Here is a 22,936-nt window from a genome sequence, read left to right as displayed (position 1 = left end):
AGGTTCGGAGGTCCGGAAGTTGACGGAGTCCTGGGGGGAGTTCGTTCCAGAGGTCGGGAGCCCCCACAGAGAAGGCCCTTCCCCTGGGCGTCGCCAGACAACACTGTCGCGCCGACGGCACCCTGAGGAGTCCCTCTCTGTGAGAGCGCATGGGTCGGTGAGAGGTATTCGGTAGCAGCAGGCAAATATCATGCCTTTCTAATGAGGTAAAAATGAGGAAAGGCTTTTCTTGGTAGTTTATAATCTACTTGGATTATTCCATGTCTGAGATCACAAAGGATATTAAATGGCAATGCTTTAAGTAGTGTATTTCATTCTTTTAAACTGAGGGTAGGGAGATCCAGCGATACAGACTCATTTTCACCACAAAGTCTAGTGAGATTGTAAGATTTCAATGTTGTAAGCCCTCCAGAGTTGGATATGAGATGGAGAGCAAATAAATTTAATAAATACATAAATAAAAGATGATGTGACATCACATCATCTTCTACTTGTAATGACCACATAGATAATGGTTTTAATGTAGCTTTAACAAAACTTGTTAATTTGACAAAATGCTTCTGATTTTTGGAAGCCTGCTGAACCTCTTTGTATCAATCACACCCAGTCTGCCAGATGGTTGGTCATGAAAACCAATCAGCCATTCTGCATTCTCAAAGAAAAGGAAGAATTTAAATGCAATAAATAGCACAGTTCGACTTCAACAATGATCTCTTTATACTTCGTTTAAAAACTTCCCACTGGAGTTGGGAAACGCTTTGTTTCCATTGCTTATTTCCTAATTTGAAATAGAAACGGGCGTTTCGCTTTTCCCGTTATTTCCACGGGAAACTGAAATGCTTTGCTGCTTCCCACGTGTCGTCTCCTTTCCCCCCCCCCCCCGGTCTGCAATGCGCTGCTCTGAAGATCGGCCGCCGGGCTCAAGGACCTGGCGAGGAGCCTCCTTTGTGCAACAGCCGGCGAGCCGGGCCCTCAACTCGCGCTCCCCGGCAAGGCGACGCGTCAGGATCGAGGTGGAAAAGACGAGGCCGCTTCCCAAAGCCCGCTCTTCCTCCCAAACGATCCCCACGAGCGGGAGAGGCCAACCTGTTGGCGGGATGGCGAGCAGGGGAACCCCGCCGCGCCCCCACGTGGTCGAGAAGGCCGGAGCGCCGCAGGGACCGAGCGGGAAAGCGCATAGCTACCCGCCCCGACGCCGCCCGGCCTCCCTCCTGTCTCGCCCTGAGTAAAGTGGCGGGGGAGAGTTACTTTCGCCGCCTTTTTCGCCCCCGACTGGCTCTCCCCCCTCGGCCCCAGCAAGTCGGGTGGAGGCGCGCCCCTTTCAGAGGGGAGCCAGCGATGCATTCCTGACCGCCCCCAGGGGGAACTGGCGCTCTCCGGCGGTGAAAGCCTCGTCTGTGTGGCTGCGCCTGGCGGGACCCTGCCCGCTTCATCTGCGCTCACCGGCGCAGCGGCCAGCCCTTGCCAGCTCGCAGCCCGCCAGCTCTCGCCGACCATGAAACGGTCGTCTCCCGGCGCCGCACCGGGCTGCCCGGCCACGCTTTCTACTGCTCTGTTGCTTTCGCTGCTTTTGCTGGCGGCCGCTTCGTCGCCCGGGACCTCGACCGACACGCAGAAAGGGAAACAAAAGGCGTTCCGTCAGCGGGAGGTGGTGGACGTGGTGAGTGGAGGGCCAGGCGGGCGATCAGGCGGTGCGGGGGGCAGGAGGGCACCGCAAGAGAGGAGGGCACCCCGCGCGCCTCCGGGCGCTTCGTGTCTCCTCTCGGGGACAGGCTCCGTCCCTTGGCGTGAAGGGACGAGGTGGGGCGGCTTCGTCTTCTTTTTTTGTAAAGATGCAGATATGTACAGGCAATCGTCGACTTACAACAGTTCGTTTAGTGACAGCGGCACAGAAAAAGGGATTTATGACTGGGTTTTGCACTTCAGGATTCTTGCAGCATCTCCTGGGTCGAGTGATCGAAATTCAAATGCTTGGCAACTGGTTCAGATTTATGACGGTTGCAGTGTCCCAGGGTCATGGGATCCCCTTTTGCGACCTTATGACAAGGGAAGTCCATAAGGAAGTCGAATTCACTTAAGTATAGTGTGGTTCACTTAACAAGTGCCCTGATTCAGGTAACAAGTGTGGTAAGAAAGGTTGTAAAATGGGGCAAAACTCGGTGAACTACCGTCTCATTTAGCAACATAAATTTTGGGCTTAATATGTGGTTGTACGTTGAGGACTTCCTTTGTGCACATTCTGGATGGGGGAGTGGGGAGGGCAATCCTAAGTGTAGTATCTTGCCTTTTCCTCTGATGCACAGCTTTGTTACAGGAGTAGGTTGCTCTTCTGTTAGTGACAATCCAGGGATGAGATTCACTTACCTTCCCTACCGGTTCGCAGATGTGAGTAAGTGTGCTCACTCGCTTGCTTCGCTCGCATGCGCCACCTCTGCACATGCACACAGCCTTATGCTCATGCACAGTAGTCGTGCATTAAGTCCAGATGGGCGGGCGGAGCCTCCTGCAGTCGCCGCTACCGACTTGTGATCCGGAGAGAACTGGCTGAATCCCACCACTTTGACAATCATATTGATTCTAACAATAATAGTACAAAAGGGTGGGTGATTTCAATTAAAATCAAACATGATAAAGAGAAGAGAAAAGAAAAGTGGATGGGAGGACATTAGGCAGTAAAGAGATGGATGCACTGATTCTTCCTATATTTTATATTTTACTAACTCTCAGCCTTGAAATCAAGCCTATGTGTCATTTCGTGTAGCATGGTTTACACCAGAGAACTTTTTTCCTGTGCAAAACTCTCTCTAGGCATAGTTGAATGAAGTTAGCTTCTCTTAAATTAGGTCTCAGTTTTCCCTCTTAGTATGCCAAATAAGGTAAGCCATCTTATTCTCAAGAATCCTTATGTAAATAAGATGAGGCTGAAATTGGAATTTGGATACCAACAATTGAAGGAAAGACAGCTTGGCCATCTGCTGTGGTGGGACTCAGAGGATGAGTAACTTAGTTGGTTTACTCCAGTCTTGGTGATTTATTGAGTTGAGCATTTAGGGAGATTAGTGGCTTCTGAAACATTTTTCCTCACTGAAGGCATTCCTTTGTAAGCTGGAGGAATCATTATATTTAGTCTTGGGAATTATGTCTTTAGTCATTACTATACCTTATTTCTGCAGTGTAGAGAGAGTGGAATTTACTTGTATGAGAAAATCTATCTGAAAGCAACATGCTTTGGAATTAAAATGGTACATTTGTCGGCATGAGTGTCCGTATAGACTTCAAGTTGAGCTTGACTTCTGGTTCCATAGACACAGCAATTAAATCCAAGAATATCTTTTCATTTTCCATCTAGCTTACAACCCTATTTTTTTCTGGTAGTCTCTTTTCCAAATACTAACCAGGTCTGATCCTGCTCAGGTTTTCATGATCAGCCCAGGTCAAAGGGACTCTGCCAACTGCTTAGGGACAGCTAAACATAGTTGGTAATTCAGGCATAAAAGCAAGATCAAATGGAGGGGATGTACTGTTGTAAAGAAGTGTACCAGATTTTGAGTTTATTGAAGATCATTTTAATTTGAAGAAAAACTATGAAGCCTTTGGGACATCCTTCTGTGCCTTCCAGGCTTCAATTCCTAGCTAACAAAGCCATTCAGATACTTCTGAAGGGCACCATAATGTTGGGGAACGCTTCTTCAGTGCTCTGTAGCTGGAATTTGGTTCAGAAATGGACTTTTGCTGTAAAACCATTTGTTTATGAGGACCTCTTCCTCTTCTCCCTCCCACCCATCCACCCACCCACCCGCTTTTTGTCTGCCTCACTCCTTCAAAATGTGGCTTTCCTCAGACGTGGTTTGATATTCTAGTCAGTCCTGCCTGCCTCAGAAATTCCACATACTCTTAGAGTGAGCCAGATACTTTTAGGAATGGCTGCATATAATCTCCTCACAGATTACTTCAGAAATGTTGATTATGCTGCTTACTTTTCCTCATATTTCTAGAAATAGCATTTTGTTTTCAAGATGCTGTTCCCCTGTGTTTACTGGCACTGACAATAGTAGTAGCAAACTGGTTAATTCTGCCCTCTCTTCTTAAGAGAAGGCTTGGAAGAAATAACCTATTATTATAAATTCTGCTCTATTTTACTTGGCTCCTACTAAGTTTGTACTATCCATTTCTGAGCAGAGTTTGTCAAAAAGTGAAACAACAACAGAGCATAAAGAAAACAGGAGAAATGCTTGTTGGCTGGTTTTTTTTATTTAACTAAACAACAAAACTAAATCAAGAAGATACAGAAGGATTAAAAAAAGAAATTAAACTAAAAACCTACAATCAAATTTTAAAATACACTGTATGTCATTAAGATTAAGAGCAGTTGAACAAAATCGTACTTCTGTAGCCTATCATAATTTGGAACAGAGGAAAAGAGAATGAGAGCTGTGGTCTCTGAGACATACAGGTATTTGTGTTTTGTGATACGTTTAATATTAACAACATTGGTGCCTTAGTCCTCAAATTCATAGCACAGAAGGAAAAGACAACAGAGGGAGAAAATGAAAACAAAGCAACTCAAGCCCTAATTTGGAATATTTATGGTTGCTTTAATAACCCTATCTCTGATGGGAATTGATTACTCAGGAAGAGAATTCCTCAAGCAGAGGATCTTCTGAGAAGGCAGCTGCTCTCAGTGATCTTAATAAGAGGGGAGAAGATAATACCAAGTGCATGTGACAGATTCTTGATGCTTACTTCATTTCTTCCTCCATGGGTCACTGTTCTAAAAGCCTCTTGAGGAAACAGAAGCCCCCTGTACATCTCCAAGCTGGGTAGCCAGGCAGCATAAGAAGAGGTAATTGGGAATTCATCACTTACTTTTAATAAGCCAGAACAAGAAATACACATTATAGATGTACATAAGGAAAACCCTTTTGCTGGGTAGGAGGAAAGCAGAATTCAGATTTGCTCTAGATCATTAATGGTGAACCTTTTTTCCCTTGGGTGCTGAAAGTGCGTGCGCATGCATGACAGCGTGTGCGCGCCCATGCCCATAATGCAATGCCCCCCAGTCCCCACCCCCACGCATACGTACGCTCCCCCTGCATATGCACACGACCCCCACCCCCTGTGTGCGCGCGTACGTCTCCCAGCAGAGACCCAAAAATTAGCTGGCTGGGAGAGGTTTGGGGGTATGTGCGGTGGAGCTGACCTGGCTTGCGTGCCCACAGAGATGGCTCTGTGTGCACCTGTGGCACGTGTGCCATAGGTTCGCCATCACAGCTCTAGATGGTTGATACCGGTGGAGCAAGCCCCACCAACAGGTGGCAGCATCTGGACCAACCTTTTCTGAGGTTGGAAGATAATTATGGTTGAATATCTGACCAGGTTAATGCTTCGGTGGAAGACCAATAAAAGAAAACCCCAAGATTGTAGCCTAGATTGAGAAGCTGAAAAACCACTTTGCACATTGCCAATTGCATAACACATGGATGTGTTGATCAGGTCAGAAGTAATGAAGACTGATGTGAAGTTATCTTTTTAATTTTAATTTACATCTGTTTGATTTACTGAGAATTATTTTGAAATATAAATGTTTTGGATTATATGACTAGAGATTAAAGGAGTGATGGGATTGATTTGTACTGCAATTTACCTGGTTGTGTTCGAAATACTGTAATGTGGATTTTATAGAGTGTTTCAAGGACTGTATAATTATACAAGTATTTTTTCTCCCTCTAGATGCGATACATGTTCCCCTATACTCTGATTTCAAGTTGTCTTAAAAATGTAAACACAAACTGAATTGTCTATTTGAAATAAACATTATATTCACTTGAAATTATGACTATTTTTCCCCAAATGGGAGAATCATTTTCAGTTTGCAAAATATGTGGGTTCCCCCCCCCATCTAATCTACCATTTTTGTACTATTGTTCTCTTTATCTTAAGTAAATATAATAATGCCTGTGTGTTGCCAACGTACCTTTTTGTTTCTCAGTATAATGGGATGTGTATGCAAGGACCTCTTGGTCTTCCTGGAAGGGATGGAAACCCTGGAGTCAATGGAATCCCTGGCACGCCAGGTATCCCTGGCAGAGATGGGCTTAAAGGAGAAAAAGGAGAATGCATGCAAGAAAGCTTTGAGGAATCATGGACCCCTAACTATAAGCAATGTTCGTGGAGTGCCTTGAACTATGGCATAGACCTTGGAAAAATCGCAGTAAGTAAGCGCAACTATAGCATAACATGTAGGCCACCAAGATATGGTGAAGAATTTGTTCCATATTGCTTTTGCTTGACCAGGGATCAGCAACCTGCAGCTCTGGAGCCGCATGTGGCTCTTTCATCCCTCTGCTGTGGCTTCCTGTCGCTGGTCGGCGCCACAAATTTGAGAGGAGCTTCCAGTTGCGGGGGGGAGGGGAAAGCATGGTGTGCCAGTAGGAGACTTTATGGCAAGGGGCGGGTTTTTCAGTCAGGTCCACAATTGATAGGACTTTTGGTAAGGACAGGTAGAGGAAAAAGAACACCGCACTAGGAGGAGACTCTGTGGTGGGGGAACCAGACTTCTGGTTGGCTCCAGAATTGAACTGGAGGATTCCAGTTAGAACCTTTGCGGCTCTTTGAGGGTTTAAGGTTGCCGACCCCTGTGCTTGACTAATCATCTATTCACTAGCAGGGGATACGTAGTATCCAGTTTTGGCAAAGGTAGATTGCCTGCAGCCATGTATGGTTCCAGATCATCTTTGGAGCTGGCAGAAATGTTTGTTCTGTTTTTTTAGGTTTCAGTAAGGGAGAGAGTGGGTCTTTGATTATACAGTTACAGCCATCATTTTCATCCCCTGTGCATGCTTTGGCGAGTCTTAAGCATTGCAAAAACTCCAGGCACTCTTAAAATCCCCAGATTATAGAATTTTCAATATTTTGGGGATGCTTTAAGGCAGGGGTGTCAAACTCAATTTCATTGAGGGCTGCATCAGGGTTGTGTTTGACTTTGGGGGGCCGGGATGGGTGTGGCCAGAGTGCGCATGTCCAGCTTGATGTCACTCATGTTGGAGAGCACCTGTGGTGGCCCGAGCGCTCTGCCAGCGAGAAGGGGCTCCCGAGTTCCATTTTTGCTGGCAGAGACACTGTGGGCCAGAAACACCTTTGCTGTTTCCAGGACGGCCCTGCGGGCCAGATCTAAGCACCCTGCAGGTTGCATTCGGCCCACGGGCCTTGAGTTTGATACCCCTGCTTTAAGGGATACAGTCGGTATTTGCAGGTCTTAATTCCCCCACTCCCTTAAACCACTTTACTATGACCTCGCATGGCACCCAATGTTTGGCCTAGTCCTGTTTGGTGACATCTTGGCATCATTGATCAAGGTCCTAGTAAGCCTAAGGTGGCCCCTCAAATTGAATTTAGCATTGGCAGAAAACCAGTAATTCATAGATTTAAATACAGTATTTTGTACAGCATTAGGATTTAGACAGGAAACACTTCAACATGATTACAATCAACTTGTCTGCCTAATCATATATGGCAATGTGAAGAAGTAACAATTTTAATGAGTTAAGAGCAGATGGGCTTTTAATACTGTTATTCAAAATAGGCAGTCAGTTTTTGCAGCTTCAGAATGATTGATTAATGCATGAAAGCCATTCAATAGAAAGACATTTAAAACAAAACAGTATCTGTGATTATGACCCCTTAACTTTTGATAGAGCTTAGTAGCTAAATGCATATTTTGCATTAAAAAGTTTCTGACTTTTCTTTTTCTGGGTGAAAAAGATTGCTGATTGAAACTAAACAGATTTTCGATTAGACATTTTGATCTAGATGGACCTGTTGACTGGTTCTGCACATTAAGCCACAATGTGGCTTGTTTGGTTTTGGCCTAGTCTGTGATCCAGCCACTGGTTTGTAAACTTGGTTTAGGTGTGAACTCAGCCAACAAATTCAACAGATTTCTTCAGCACTTTCATCAACACACAACACAAAGAATCTTCCTCAGTCAGAAAGTTTATTGTATGAAATGATGCCTTGCCTGTTTCACTGGATAAATTGTTTAGTTAAAAGAAAATATCTTAAGTACAAGGACTGCTCAATTGGAACAATTCATTCATCATTATCAACTGGCACTTCCCCCTCCCCCATCACTTTTTTGTCTGAGTTTTATGAAATTGGTCTTTATGAATAGCTCCGGCATATCTTGGGGTTACCCCATTGGAGAACAGCAATTGTTCAAGATAATTGTGGTTTCTACAAAATTTCACTTATTCTTTTCTCACAGGAATGTACATTCACCAAGATGCGTACCAACAGTGCTTTAAGAGTTCTTTTCAGTGGATCACTTCGACTTAAATGTAGAAATGCCTGCTGTCAACGCTGGTATTTTACTTTTAATGGGGCCGAGTGCTCTGGACCACTTCCTATTGAAGCTATAATTTATTTAGATCAAGGAAGCCCAGAGTTAAATTCTACTATTAATATACATCGCACATCTTCAGGTATGTACTAGAGTCGTATCATAAAAGCAAGCATTTCATGCTAAAGGGCATGCTCTTATGTGAAATGATTGGGGATTTAAAGAATAAAATTCTTACGACAAGTCAATGGATTGGTATAGCTCAATATTCTTTTCAGATGCTAAATAGCGAGAGGAGTTTAAATTTAGAGTCTTTCCCAATCTTAAAACATTTAATTCAAGTGCTATGAAGCAGATACAATGCTAACCAAGTCTGAATTGTCACTAAATACTGGACCACAAACTAGCCAAACATATTTGGCTTGGAGTTTCATAGAAACTGAATCATGTAAATCCAGAAAAGAGAGTACATGATTAATTGTAGATAAAAGGCATGCAAAGAATAATAATCTTTATCTTCTGCAGTGCCATTTTAATAGTAAGAAACCCAGACTAAAAAAAACATCCAAGAGAAATGATAAACGGTTAAAATAAAAATCCATTTATTTTTTACTAAAAGAGCAATGAGGTTTTTATATATTAATGACTTCACCTTTCTAAAACAAACCTCAAGGAACAAGTGCAATTTCTCTCCCATATTAATTCTTATATATACTTCAGGCTAATCGACAAAATGTATTTTAAACGGATAACATGTATAGAACTTGAGATGGAAGGGCGAGAGAGATTCAAGAGGATGGCAAGAGAGGTGGGGTTAGGCATTCTTCTTCCCTTCCCTTTGTATCCTGCCAAATATTATAATTGCTGATTGCCTCGATTGCTGAATGCTATTTTCCATGGTTAGTCTTTAATGTTTGCAATGGATTATGGGTGAAATCAATGCATTTTATATTTTAAACAGTGGAAGGATTATGTGAAGGAATCAATGCTGGATTGGTGGATATTGCCATTTGGGTTGGGACTTGCTCAGATTACCCAAGAGGAGATGCATCAACGGGATGGAACTCGGTGTCTCGCATAATTATAGAGGAACTGCCAAAATAGAGCTTTCAACCTCTTCTTGCTATCCCCAAAACAACATCCAGGACTTTATGCAACCTCTTATTGGTTTGTTTTTCTACATGAAAATATACATTGGATTATAGTGCACAAATCTTATTTATAGAAATAAGGTAAAAATCTCTTTTGAGCCACGTTTGACTTCAGATGATTTAACAGTTAAGTGTATGTGTAGTTTTTGCCACCTACACAAAAGTGATTTGTTTCCAAGATGTTTTTGGATTTCTTGGGAATTCATGGTCTGTGCTAACCTAGACTGGGCCTGCTTAACTCTTGAATCCACAGGAGCCAGCCTGGTGCTGGCATCCATGGAGGTTTTACAGAAATATCAGTAGACAATTAATGTTCCATTTTTTTATTCTATGTATCCTTACCATTTTTCTACAGCATTTTGGAATATAGATCTTAAAAGGAGAAATCTGTATTAATGATTACTTTTCTATCAATTCTATATATCCTTCTATTTGTTTGAAAAGAAAATTACATATCCAATGTTAATTTTATATTTTTAAAAAAGCAACTTTTTATTCAAGTATCTTCTCCATTCCCCCCAATGTATGATTTGTTTTCTAAGCTTCAAGTTCCTTTTGAAAAGAAGTTAGACAACTAATTTTCTTGTGATGTGTGAAACAATAAAATAAAATGATGTAGCAAAAATTACTGCAATTGTAGTACAGTAATCTAGTAAACCTGTATTTTTATTATTTAGTGTATTGTTGTCTTGATGTATTATATATGCATAGAAGCTATGCCAGGCATGGTGGAAGATATATGTAATTTTTTGATTTTAATAAAAATGTAAGAGCAAGTCAGTGTATGAATGTGAGTCGTTAACTAAAAGTTTAAACATAAAAGTTAGTAAAATGCATAAAGGAACATGATTTTTAAATCTATGTACACCATATTCACATACAATTTAACTTTTATAGCAGGGGTGTCAAACTTGAGACCTGGGAGCCAGATCTGGCCCATGGGGTGCTTAGATCTGGCCCGCAGGGACACTCTGGAAATAATAAAGGACTGTCTTGTGGTGCCTCTACAAGTAAAACGGAGCTCGTGAGGGCCGCGCACAGACTTCCCAAGCTCCATTTTCACTGGCAGATGGTTGCAGGAGGTCGTCCCAGCTGAAAAAGAAGTTTGGGAGCCCGTTTTCACTGGCAAAGCACTCGGGCCACCACAGGTGTCCCCTAACACAAGTGATGTCATGCTGCCCCCCCCCCGGCCACCCCCTTCCCAAGGTCAAACACAAACCTGATGTGGCCCTCAATGAAATCAAGCTTGACACCCCTGCTCTATAGGATACTACAAATATGAACAAAAGATTAATTTTTAAAGTATTTACAAATACATACAGTAAATTTTTTTGAGAACTTTTGATCTCAAATGTTAGCTGTAGCTGTTTGCTGGCAGAGTTTAGAGACATTATTACTCTTTGTTCCTATTTGTATGACTTGATATCAGTAAGACATATATGAAGCCTCAAAATTAGATTATGTGGAAATATACATGTAAGATTTTTGTGTTTATACTGGTAATTCTTTTGCAATTTTGTTGAATGTTACCATTTTAAAAAACCTTTAGCTTAAACAGAATTTTAAAAATTAAGTCAACATATTCTTTAACTTAAAAGGTTTAGTGTTTCTAAGGTATATAATTTAGTTTTTTTTAATCATTTTATTAGTTCACGAACAAAATATTCTTAACCATCTATGTCTTAGTAGTTTAAATGTGAAATTTAGATTTTGTTCCTTTTGAAAATCTTACTATAACTTGTTCAAGTTTTCCACAATTTCAAGAGAACACTGATCAAACCAAAGAGGAGGCAAAACTGTGAGTTCATTCACATTTTTAAAAAACCTTGGCCCTTCATTCCCTTTCTGAGAAGAAATTGGAATGTTTATAATAATTGCCAAATTTATTTTGTACATATCTTTCATATGAATTTTAAAAGTTTGTAATGGTTTTAATAATTTATTTACATTACTTACAATAAGTGAGATTCTTCTAATCCAAGCCGTACTACTACATACTATGGCAACAATTCTGTCCTCTGACTAAAACAATTAAAACGTACCTAGCTTGCTATTTGAGTAGTGAAAATGTTTGTTCTGGTACTTTTTTTTTGTTAAAGCAGGTAGAAAAGATTTTATATCTGAACCCTTCTGATTTTTTTCCAAATAATAAAAAACTTGTTTCCACACTCTTTTATTATGGATTATGGTGCTACTGCAAGTAGCACAGACCCACAGATAGATAGATTACAAAGTTTTTGATAAATATAAATATACAAGAAATTATATCATTCTAGGCAAACTTAAAAACTCAAGTGATACTTCTTTGTGAACAAATGCAAATACAATCAAGGCCAATGTGGTTAGACTGTTCAGCAGTTGCTAATATTCCTTGCCCTGTCTTGGTTAGATTGGGAGAAGTAGATTGGGGTAACAGGAACAGCAATATGTTGGGTGAACAAATCATTCTGAGTGGTTAAAAAAAAAGTACACTTTTGGAAGACAGGCAAAATATAAATCAAAGAGCAATACAATTGGAGCAATGGCAGAAATCACTAATGGCAATATTTTTACCTGCAAGCCATTGTTATGCTATTTATTCATTCCAATGTCATATAATTATTGTTTAATTATAAATATTGATTTAACTATTTCAGCACAGTTTTAGTCCCAATTTCATAACAATAAGAAAAACATGATAGTCTTGCTTATCAAGCAAAATGTTACTGCACCCTCATTTAATAACAATTGGAAACAGTAATTTCTTTGCTAAGTGATACAGATGTTAAGTGAGACACACACACTGGACTTAGAATGTCAATTTCCTCCACGGTTATTAAGCAAGATGTCATGTGACTGTGACTTGCAATTTTACTTCCAAGTTCTCCATTGACTCTGCTTGTTGGAAGCCAGCTGTGAAGCATACAAATGATAACTGTGGGACATGGAGACAATCATAAATATGAAGACAGGTCATAAAGTTAGTTTTTCAGTGCTGTCATAACTTTGAATAGTTGCTAAAAAGGGCAGTTGTTAAGCAAAGACAACTTGTATGTCTTTAGTCCTGTTCATTATTTTTTTAAATTCATATTAAGCCTTGTTAACTAAGAAGTAAAAGGAAAATTCACCGAGGATAATAATGTGAACAATTTATTTTGAGATACTTACAGAGATCAAAATAAAATATATCTGAAACATACCAACTTGCGGGTGACCTTGGTCCATGTAAAAGATATTACAAATGAAACTGACAAATACGAATCCAGAAAAAAAAATCTATGCCAGACAGGTGTTGGCATTCCTGCTTCACTGAAAGGATGCAGAACAATATATGAAATCAATATTCAATCTTCATTTATTATTAAGTCAAAGTAACAAATGCGATACTTTTTCGTATACTACAAAGGTGATACAACATGCAGGAGTGACTCGTATTACATTTGGCATAATTCCTTTATAAAATCCACGAACTCCTTCTTTCCTGTGGAAAAGCAGAAGAGATTTCTGTAAAACTTCCAATTGGTTTATAAATTGCTTCAACAAACTCAAATGCTATTTTTATACTGTTCTTACTGTATTCCTGGATTATTGTCAATTTACCTATTGCAGAAAACCAGACTGTGAATGTAATTAGCACTTAGCACTAGCACTTTATGTACTGCTTCATAGTGCTTTACAGTCCCCTTTATGCAGTTTACAGAGGCAGCACATTGCCTCCAAAGATCTGGGTCATTTTATCAACCTCAGAAGGATGGAACGCTGAGTTGACCTAGAGCTGGTAAGAATCAAACTGCTGGCAGTTGGCAGAATTGGCCTGCAATTCTGCATTCTAATCACTGCACCAACATGGCTCATTACTAATTATTTATAGGATTTTTATATTTCCAAATATAGAAATGTTACATCATAATTCCTAGATAAATTTTGGTTTCAGGAAGGTATAAATAAACATGTACTGATATCTCATTAAAAGGTATTTGCACATATTTGGATGGTGACTGGTATTGCCCCATGTAAAAACTGTCCATATTCATAGGCTTATATTCTAAATGTTATTACACAGAAGAAAAATAAATGGGAAAGTGAGAAAAATAAGGTCAGATATTTGGCTTTTTCTCTGCTAAAACCTGAGAAAATCTCATCCTGGTTCATAGTTCTAAGGGGAATGTTCACAGCTCTCTGCTTTAATTCCAATGTAGAAATCTCCACATTTCCCTCTGAAATAAATATTTAATAATCTTGAAAAAATGAAGGTTAAGATAGAAAAAAAATCTGACTATTTTCATTCCTAGGCCTACCTCCATGTCCTACGGATGACATCAAGTACTCCAGAGTATTTGTTGTGCTGATCCTGGAGACGTGCCCTCACAACCTGATATGGGTATGTTGCCGTGACTGCAAATATTTTGGATAATGCTGCCATGGTAATATATTCTAAAGTATTCTAAAAATGGAAAGGGACCAATATTAGTGTCAGCATTCCAGAAAAACCCCTCCCCAAGTAAAAACTCTGAAGCAGGCATCTTTCAAATTTCTTTTACTAGGATAGGTAAACTGGCACATCTGGAAAAATCCGAATCTGAGAGATCCGGGTTTTCCCTCAGTAAATCAAAACCCCTAAAACCCTCCCCTCACTCCTCAGTCGATCACATGCTCCAATCAGTAACCGTTCCATTTTGAGACAGCACTCCGACCACTCCTTCTCCAGATGCAGGATCGGCCTGACCTTGACCGACAGGAAGAATGCTATTATGTCTACTAAATCTCCCCCCTCCTACTTCCCCACACATGAGAAAGTGGCAGCAGGGAAGCTTCCGGCCTAGTATGGCTTCCAAAGCTGACAATTAGTTCTCAACTCTTGCAAAATCAAAGAAATGTACCATTTTTAACTCAGCAGTGTATTCTTTTTTTCGGTCTACACAAATGTTGCACCCATGTCATGTTGATGGTTTACACAGCTGTGCAAAGCAGTGGCAGCGACGCTTCACAAAAGATTGATGTGGGTGAGGCACCCTTACTCAAACTTGAGGTAACTGCACCTTCTGGAAAGCTTACTGCAATTTATCTTTCCCAAATTGCCAGTGCATGTGGTCTTTTAGGTATTTGTTTGACCATGCCAAAATTAAAAAAAGGAGAAAAACACCACATATATCTTCAATAGCTCCTGTTTAAATATAGCATTAAACTCCTGGATAAGTCAAGTAATGTTGGTAACTTTCTTCATTATTTTGATTGATGGTTCAAAAACTGAGAGGCGTACATATCAATCCAAGACAATAATCCAAGGCAACACCATCTTTCCATTATAACATAATACACTTTTTTTTAAACCATGCCCCATGATGGATAAATCCACTATTCTTCATAACGTTATACCTTCAAAATATGCTTTTCAGCTTTTAATGAAGAAATGCAGCAAAATCCTGATGGAAAAAGAACGAGGCTACTGTCATGGCATCAGTTGGTATATCCAGTAATAAACAAGAAAGTCAGGATAGGTAAATATCCACCATCGTATGCAAGAGTAATTTAGATAAAATTTAGGAAGCTGTCCTTCAAAACGTTAATAATTTATCAGCCCACTTTCTTTTCTAATCCAACTAATCTGAGCTACTTCAAGTTGGGCACTCCTTATGCAAAACTAGTGTAAGCCTGCAATGTTTACATACAAATCAGTCAAGGACAGAATACGCCTGACACCCGTATTTCCTGACCTGGTTATATGTGCATGACAGGTACAGGAGAACCAAGTTCTTGCAGTTTTCCTTCATATGGGTAAACCCCAAGCAAGAGCCACAGTCATGAGAATCTCCCCTTTTACAAATATTTATATAGGATCCTTGTAAGTACCTGTCCAATGTTGAAGTAATTATCAAAGTATTTATCTTTTTCCATATACTGTATAAAAAATAAAGCTTTTAAAAATGTCTATTATTCTCAGAGATTGTCCATAGACATTTAGATTCTCAGAACTGCGGAAGCTTCCTGGAAGAAACGCTAAATGTCTTCAAGGAAAACCAAATAAAGTCCAGTTGCCTTTTGAAAAAGCACATTTGGGATTATATTTTTTACTATTTATTGTAATATTAATCTGAGTAAACAGTTTGAAATGTTTACCTCTACAAATAAAGAAACAACCTGCTTTTTACAAATTCCTATATATACATTAAAATGTATAAGAACTATATGAAATTTACTCCAGTTAATCAGGTAACTGAAAACTTACCAAACTGTTGTACCATATCAAATAAGTCATATTATATCATTATCCTATAATACAGTTGAACTGCCACTTTTATGTCCAATATATCCTTCACTTCTTGAGACACACCAAATTATTACAGTATCAAATTAAACATGAGAAGATGGAGTTCTATGAGACATCTTAATGAACAAGAAAATGTACAAGAAGTATATATTACACACTAGCTGGATACCCTTGCTTTGCTACGAAACTATGTGATTGGGCATGATAAATTGAACTAACTGGTAGATTCCACAATGGATGTCCCTCTCATTGTCATCATCACCAACAAAGAATATCTGGAGAAATGAAGGCTGCTGCTGAGGGACCGCCATGATATTCCCTATCCTGTGGTAGATCTACCCCTGCACTTTGAATGTTGGCATATTTAGCTGTAGCTGCCTGATTAATGTAGGGGTTATTAGAGGCATACTTTTTTACAGCCTATTGACTTCGGGATGACTTTGACGATACTTTTTTGCAGCTTCCCTTGTGTTTTCCTAATTGCATCTGTAAATCTTTTCCTGCATTTTTTCCATCTTTTCCCTTTAACTGGTGTTACAGTAGAAGGAACAGATTCATCTGAACTGAGGATGTCAGTGTAAGAAGTGATTTGGGGCTGGGACACTACGCAGGAGAAATTCAGTTCACAATCAGTTGGCTCAGTGGTGGTCAGTGATTGAAACTTATAAGGGAGTATCTCTCCCGCTGCCTTGCGTTCAGAAGCAGTTGAATAGGTGGAAGGCGTAGACATTTTGGCCAGGTAGCAACGTTTAGTACTGTAAGGAGCCCCAGACTGCTCCTGAGTGAAGGAGTGGAACGTCTGCCAGTTTGAACTGAGGTAACGGAATATGAGGCAACTGGCAGTTGGAACTTTCCAGGTGGGGAGGGGGAGTAGACCGTCTAACTCCTTAGCATCAGAGCACATTAATTACTGTAAATGAATATACTGCATATAAAATACTAATGATCTGATGGTCATTTCGAAAAAATCCTTTCTTAGCAAGCACCTAGAAGCCAAGAGGAATGTATGTGTCAAATTTCAAGTTTGTAGGCTTTACAGTTCTGGAGATTTTGTGATGAGTGAGTGGATTTTGCTTTTATATATATAGATAAGTATACATATATTGAATCAGTTATACAAACACACACACACAAGCACACATAGTGATGACCTGGGAAAGCTTTCCAATTAACCACTTCATGTCTTCTGGAAGACATTTGATTTAAACATTTCAAGTTATGATGCTTTGTGATACATCCTTTGAATGTGTTGCACAGCTCTAACAATTTATTTTATGTAAAGCAGATGCCTCTAATTTATAATTTATCTTACCAGTTTCACATGTGATGGTCTATTTTTATATTTATTATATCGGGATTTTAAATCTTCATAAGCCATAAACTGAAGGGCTCCATGTGAGGTTCCAAAGAGACCAGGCACAAATCCCTGAAATAGTTAAGTATAAAAAATGTAAAAATCATCCATCAGATTATATCAATTATACAGTTTTAAGGTTAAAATCCAGCATTGCCAATACATATATAATGATGGAATGGTCAAAATTATATTTTGTATAGAAAAGATTCAGCCTGCTTTATGAATTCTATAAAGGCCATACTAATTTAAGTACCAGTTTATCCTAGTCATTTTCTAAATTTAAATTTCAACCTATCTTTAATTATTTAATTTCAATATTTCAATGATTCAATTATGTGCATTCTACAAGTATTAATAATTTTTTAAAAAATAAAATAAACTTTTTAATTGCAATTTAGACATTCCAAATACATGAATGAGAACTGAAGTTTAGCAACAAATTTTTTGCAGCAAAACCCATGCAATAACTGTTCAGCATATTTAATAATAAAATACTAATACTATAATTCTTGACCAGCCTGATTAATTTACCTTATATAGCCCACGTATACCTTCATTCCTGTATATTTTAATAAGAGCATCAAACATTCCTTTGTACTGCTTCTTTGACGGGTCAGCACCAGCTTCATATTGTAACACAAGCCGAGTCTTGGTTACCCATATTGGGTTTGTAATACACAAAGTCATCACTCCTATCAAATATAATTTGAAAATCCTATCAATATAGTACCTTTGTACTATAGAGAGCACTTGAGACATAATTTTAAAATTTCTGATTTATGCATTACATGGAATTTATACATTCAATTTTCAAAAAGCTCAGTATCTATACTTATGTAGCAAATATTTACCAAATAGTTTTATAGAACTACAATTATAATCAGTGGTGGGATTGAAGTAATTTAACAACCGGTTCTCTGCCCTAATGATTTCTTCCAACAACCAGTTTGCCAAACTGCTCAGACAGTTAACAACCGGTTCTCCCGAAGTGGTGTGTACTGGCTGAATCCCACCATTGATTATAATCCTAAATCAACTTTTCTGAAAGGAAAATCCATTTAATACATGGATCTCAGCATAACTTGTACTGTTAAACTAGGAATACATTTGTGATATATTTATATTGTGTTCAGGAAGTATGGATAAGAATTTCTAAGAAAGTGTTAGAAAAAATAATCTTTTTTTAAAGATCTAATACTCAGCAAGTTGAGCATTTGTACTTTCAATAGGACAAAAATATATTTTTAGATGTTCAAAATTATTTTCGGAACGAAATGTAACTCAACAAAAATAAAGTATAGCATACTATATAGTATACTATAGCTACAAATAGTTACATTTATTTATTTATTCAAGCGGGACTGGCATAATAGTTTTTACTATTTTAAATTGGGTTTTATTGTTTTAGGGTTTTAAATTTTTAAATTTTAATGTCGGCCTTTTTTTGCAATTTGCTTCGTTTTAAATTCTGGTTTTAATTGTATATATATTGAGTTTTATCCTGGCTGTACACCGCCCTGAGTCCTTTGGGAGAAGGGCGTTATAAAAATTTAATAAATAAATAAAATAAATAAATAAATAAATACATATGTACAGCTATAAATAGCTCATATATTTCTTACCAGCTTCAGCTGCTGACACTAGGTGTTCAATTGCTCCAAGGTTTTCCATCTTATTCTCTGTCTTGTGGGCTTTAATAGCATTGTAGCTGAAGAATCAGATATGAAGATTAGTAATCCAGATTACTTGTTTTGCAATCATTAAAATAACCTGTTTAAGTAAAGTTGAGGCATGTTGGCTGTTAAGAAAAATACCAGTATATTATGGGAATATCATAAAACACCATGCCGCTTTTGAGTTTTTAAGAACTCTTTTAGATGTCACCTTACTTGCAGAGCTTCATTGGCTGCCAATTTAATTCTGGATCCAATTCAAGGTGCTGGTTATCACCTTTTAAGCCCTATGTTGCTTGGAGTCATGTATCTGAAGGGCTGTCCTTTCTCAATACATCTATTTGACCCAGCAGATTGGGAAGGCAGGGTATGTTATGGTCCCTTCTATCAAGAATGTCTACCTACTGGGGCTAAGAAAAGAGCCTATTCTATTGTGGCTCCCTCCCTGTGGAATGTTATCCCTGCAGAGGTAAGACCAGTGTCTCTCTCTCTCTCTCTCCCCCCCCCCCCCGCTTTAAAAAAGGCTTTGTCAGTGGACCTGGGGATTCCAGGTTGATATGGAGCCCATCAAGTGGATGTTGTTGTGGAGTGGGGGAGTTTACTGGGTTTTCTAATTAGGAATTTATTCTTGTAGGCTGTCCAAGTCACCATCTATTGGGTTGCTGTATAACTTTAATACAAAATCTAGCAAGATTGCAATAACCCTCATTTTTGCTTATTTACCATCTTGCTGGTTAGCAATTTTGGGAATTTGAATGTTTGCATGCCATTGTATGATCCCAGGTCTGTGTATATTGCTCTTATAGGAATGGAAATCAGAATATAAACTCACCAAATATAGTCGTGAATTAAACAGCCATTTTACACATGCCCGGTTAATGTGGATAACTTTCTTAAACTGACTCTATGCCCTTTGATAAAAAGCTTTTCATATTTTGCTGTGCTTGATGGACAATAAAATATGGCCTGCTCTCACTTTACATGGGATTCTCAATATATTTGTGCCAAAGTAGGAGGTTTGGAAATCGTATTGAAAGTGACAATCCAAAGCCCAACAGATGATGATATTGGACAATCTTTAATTATATTCAGTGGCCAATAAATTGGAAGGTAGTTTACATAACTGATGTTTCTCTTCACTTCTTCCCTGTTGAAGCTCCTGGTATAAGCTATAAAAATTTACAGGTGATCAAGACACAATCCTAAACAGCAGTGCTGTATTATATACTGATGGGAACTGTGCAGTGTTTCATATTTGATTCTAAAAATGTTTTGGAGAGAACATGGATGCAAACATAGCACTGTTTTCAATTCTAAAATGCAGCTTTATCTTTTCCTAGAAAAATATTTCAAAGAGTTGCAGAGAGGTGCTATGATAGTACCCCCCACATATCCCAAAGCACCTTTTTGGGAGCTCAATCCAAAATGATACATAACTCTAATACAGATGTGATGCAAAGAGAAATTATCTGAAATCATGGACAGAAGCTTGCAACATCCCTCGCTACTGCTTCTGCTCTCCCATGCAGTCTTGTATGATAGAACCAATAATCTTAGATAAGACTCCAACTCTCCAAAGAAGATCTTGGGGAGTACATGAGGCTATGTGGAGGAGGAAAGGAAAAGAAAAATCAGTTGCACAAGTTGCCTTTCAACCACTGGGCAATGATTCCTGACAGCTACATTAGTAAGAGAAATTTAAAAGCCCCCAATTGTATGAAAATTATTGAGTGATCTAGGGCAGTGTTACCAAGATTGAGAAATACTGGTCTAGCATTATTAAAGTTCATAATAGTAAGTTAAGCTTTTGATATTGTTTGGGAAATAATAATCCAAAGGAGCAGTAGTGAGACCAAGTATAGGCCACTGACAAGTATTAAATTAGTGCTATAAAATCTTCTAATTAAGCCTAGAATAGATGACGAAGTTAACATGTTTAATCTGCTGTGGGGGAAGTGAAAAAAATGGGAAAAAACCAAACTGTTTTGGGATTAACTGGGAGACATTTAAACAGCTTCAACTTACAAGAAAAAATACAGACCCCAAGAGGCACCCGCACCCCAAACATTTGGAGTCACTCCTTGGTACAGACCACGTAATCCTTCTTGTTTCCAGATGGTTGACAAACAATGCAAGATACCATTGTACTTTGGTCTCAGCTCCAAGCCATCATTCACTATACAAAAGAATTGGAAATCAGTTTGAAAACTGTATGCTCTAGAATCAATGATCAATGTGACTCTCTAAGACAGGGGTCTCCAACCTTGGCAACTTTAAGACTTGTGGACTTCAACTCCCAGAATTCCTCAGCCAGCAAAGTTGGAGTCCACAAGTCTGAAAGTTGCCAAGGTTGGAGATCCCTGCTTCTAAGACAGGGGTGTCAAACTTGTGGCCCGCAGGCCGGATGCGTCACACGCTGGCTCTGCCCCCGCCTGGTTTAGCGAAGAGAGAAAATGTCCCGATATGTCAGGTGAGGCTGCTGTGACGACAAGAGTTTGACATCCCTGCTCTAAGACAACCACAGTATGTTTTTTTATCTCCTGATGAGAACACAACTCCAATTTTATGCATTACGTCTCCACAAGTTACGCTAACAACCTCTCATCCTGATTCCCCAATAGTTAATAGTTCCACAGGCAGAAAAAGCAGCTGATGTATCATCCATTCCTACATTTCTAAATTCATTTAATAGAGAAACATCCAGGTAATAGAGAATTTCTTGGAACAGCATTTTTTATGTAGAAAATTAAGTATCTGGGCTCAAGTTAAAAGATTATCTTAAATAGCTGCCTAGTGTGCTAAAGTGGAATAATAAGACTGAATGAACCAAAGATCAGATTCAGTATTTGGTGACATACATAGTAATAGCAATTAGGCTTACATACCGCTTCAGTGCTTTACAGCCCACTCTAAGCAGTTTACAGAATCAGCCTATTGCCCCCAATAATCTGGGTCCTCATTTTATCCACCTCGGAAGGATGGAAGGCTGAGTAAACCTTGAGTCTGGCGAGATTTGAATTGCTAAATTGCAGGCAGCAGAAGTAGCCTGCGGTACTGCACTCTAACCACTGTGCCACCCAGGCTCAAACGTGACTTATAACCGTTCATTTAGTGACCATTCAAAGTTACAACGGCACTGAAAAAAGTGACTTATGACCATTTTTCACACTTAAGACCATTGCAGAATACTCATTGTCATGTGATTTATATTGGGATGCTTGACAACTGGTTCATATTTATGACAGTTGCAGTGTTCCGGGGTCACGCGACCACCTTTTTCCAGCCTTCTGACAAGCAAAATCAATGGAGAAGACAGATTCACTTAACAACCATGTTATGAACTTGAACCGCAGGGATTCACTTAACAACTGTGACAAGAAAGGTCGTCAAATAGGGCAACACCTAACCAATTTCCTACTTAGCAACGTAAATGTTGAGCTCAGTTGTGGTCCTAAGTCGAGGACTACCTGTAGCATCGCGCAAGCCTTAGCTTGCCAATTTGGAATTTGCATCATGGAAGAAATTTGGATGGAAGAGGCAGTCCTCGGTCCCTTTCAGGAATTAACTGTGATGGGGGAATATTTCTGGAAATAAATCTACGCCAAAATAGCAGCATAAATATACCCAACGGAGCACAAGTTAATTCTTATAAATGTTTCTTGTACATCCCACCTTTCATTTGGGAATTCAAAGCCACATACTCTCCCCCCCCCCATGCAACGACCCTGCTGCGCCCATTTAACGCCCGCTTCTTTGGCAGCAGGGAAGGGAAGAAGAGAGGCGCTCACCTGCGAAGCGGATCTTGACCAAGTCCAGCGGATGCAGGACCAGCGTGGAGATAACGCCGCCGCTCACCCCGGCCAGCAGGTTCTCGTAGCGCACGTGCCTGAACAAGGACTTTGCCGCCGGGGCCGCAGTAGCCGAGGGGGAAGCAGCAGAGCTCGCCAGCTCACTCTGGACGTCTGGAACAGCGGCTGAATTCATGAGAGGGGAAAGAAAGCAAAGGCAGCCGAGGGGACGGAGGAAAAAAAAAAAGACCCCGGTCGAGACCCGTAGACACTAGATTTCCCTTTGACCTTCCTTCTTACAGGCAGCAACCCACAGTCGCTCATAGTTGATCCTCCAATCACCCGGCAGCATTCACAGTCGGGCCCTCCACGAGGGCGGGAC

At 39.6% G+C, this 22,936-nt stretch overlaps 2 protein-coding genes across 2 annotated transcripts; one reads left to right on the top strand and one right to left on the bottom strand.

Annotated features, from left to right (window-relative positions):
- Positions 1 to 923: 923 nt before the first annotated feature.
- CTHRC1 (collagen triple helix repeat containing 1) lies at positions 924 to 11,317 on the top strand. Its single transcript, XM_058178593.1, has 4 exons — positions 924 to 1,660; positions 5,990 to 6,211; positions 8,264 to 8,480; positions 9,300 to 11,317. Exons 1-4 carry the CDS (start codon positions 1,496 to 1,498, stop codon positions 9,440 to 9,442), a joined length of 747 nt encoding a protein of 248 aa, XP_058034576.1. The 5' UTR covers positions 924 to 1,495; the 3' UTR covers positions 9,443 to 11,317.
- A 1,284-nt stretch (positions 11,318 to 12,601) lies between these two features.
- Positions 12,602 to 22,842, bottom strand: SLC25A32 (solute carrier family 25 member 32). Its single transcript, XM_058177237.1, has 7 exons — positions 22,555 to 22,842; positions 20,792 to 20,942; positions 18,716 to 18,801; positions 17,625 to 17,785; positions 17,049 to 17,162; positions 13,767 to 13,912; positions 12,602 to 12,949 (listed from the first exon to the last, which is right to left on the bottom strand). Exons 1-7 carry the CDS (start codon positions 22,748 to 22,750, stop codon positions 12,835 to 12,837), a joined length of 969 nt encoding a protein of 322 aa, XP_058033220.1. The 5' UTR covers positions 22,751 to 22,842; the 3' UTR covers positions 12,602 to 12,834.
- Between the last annotated feature and the right edge of the window lie 94 nt (positions 22,843 to 22,936).

The sequence above is a fragment of the Ahaetulla prasina genome, chromosome 3 (assembly GCF_028640845.1).
Source record: "Ahaetulla prasina isolate Xishuangbanna chromosome 3, ASM2864084v1, whole genome shotgun sequence".
In the NCBI taxonomy this organism is placed as follows: Eukaryota; Metazoa; Chordata; class Lepidosauria; order Squamata; family Colubridae; genus Ahaetulla; species Ahaetulla prasina.
The sequence above is the reverse complement of the archived record's forward strand: the minus strand, read 5'-3'. Positions and strand labels throughout refer to the sequence as shown.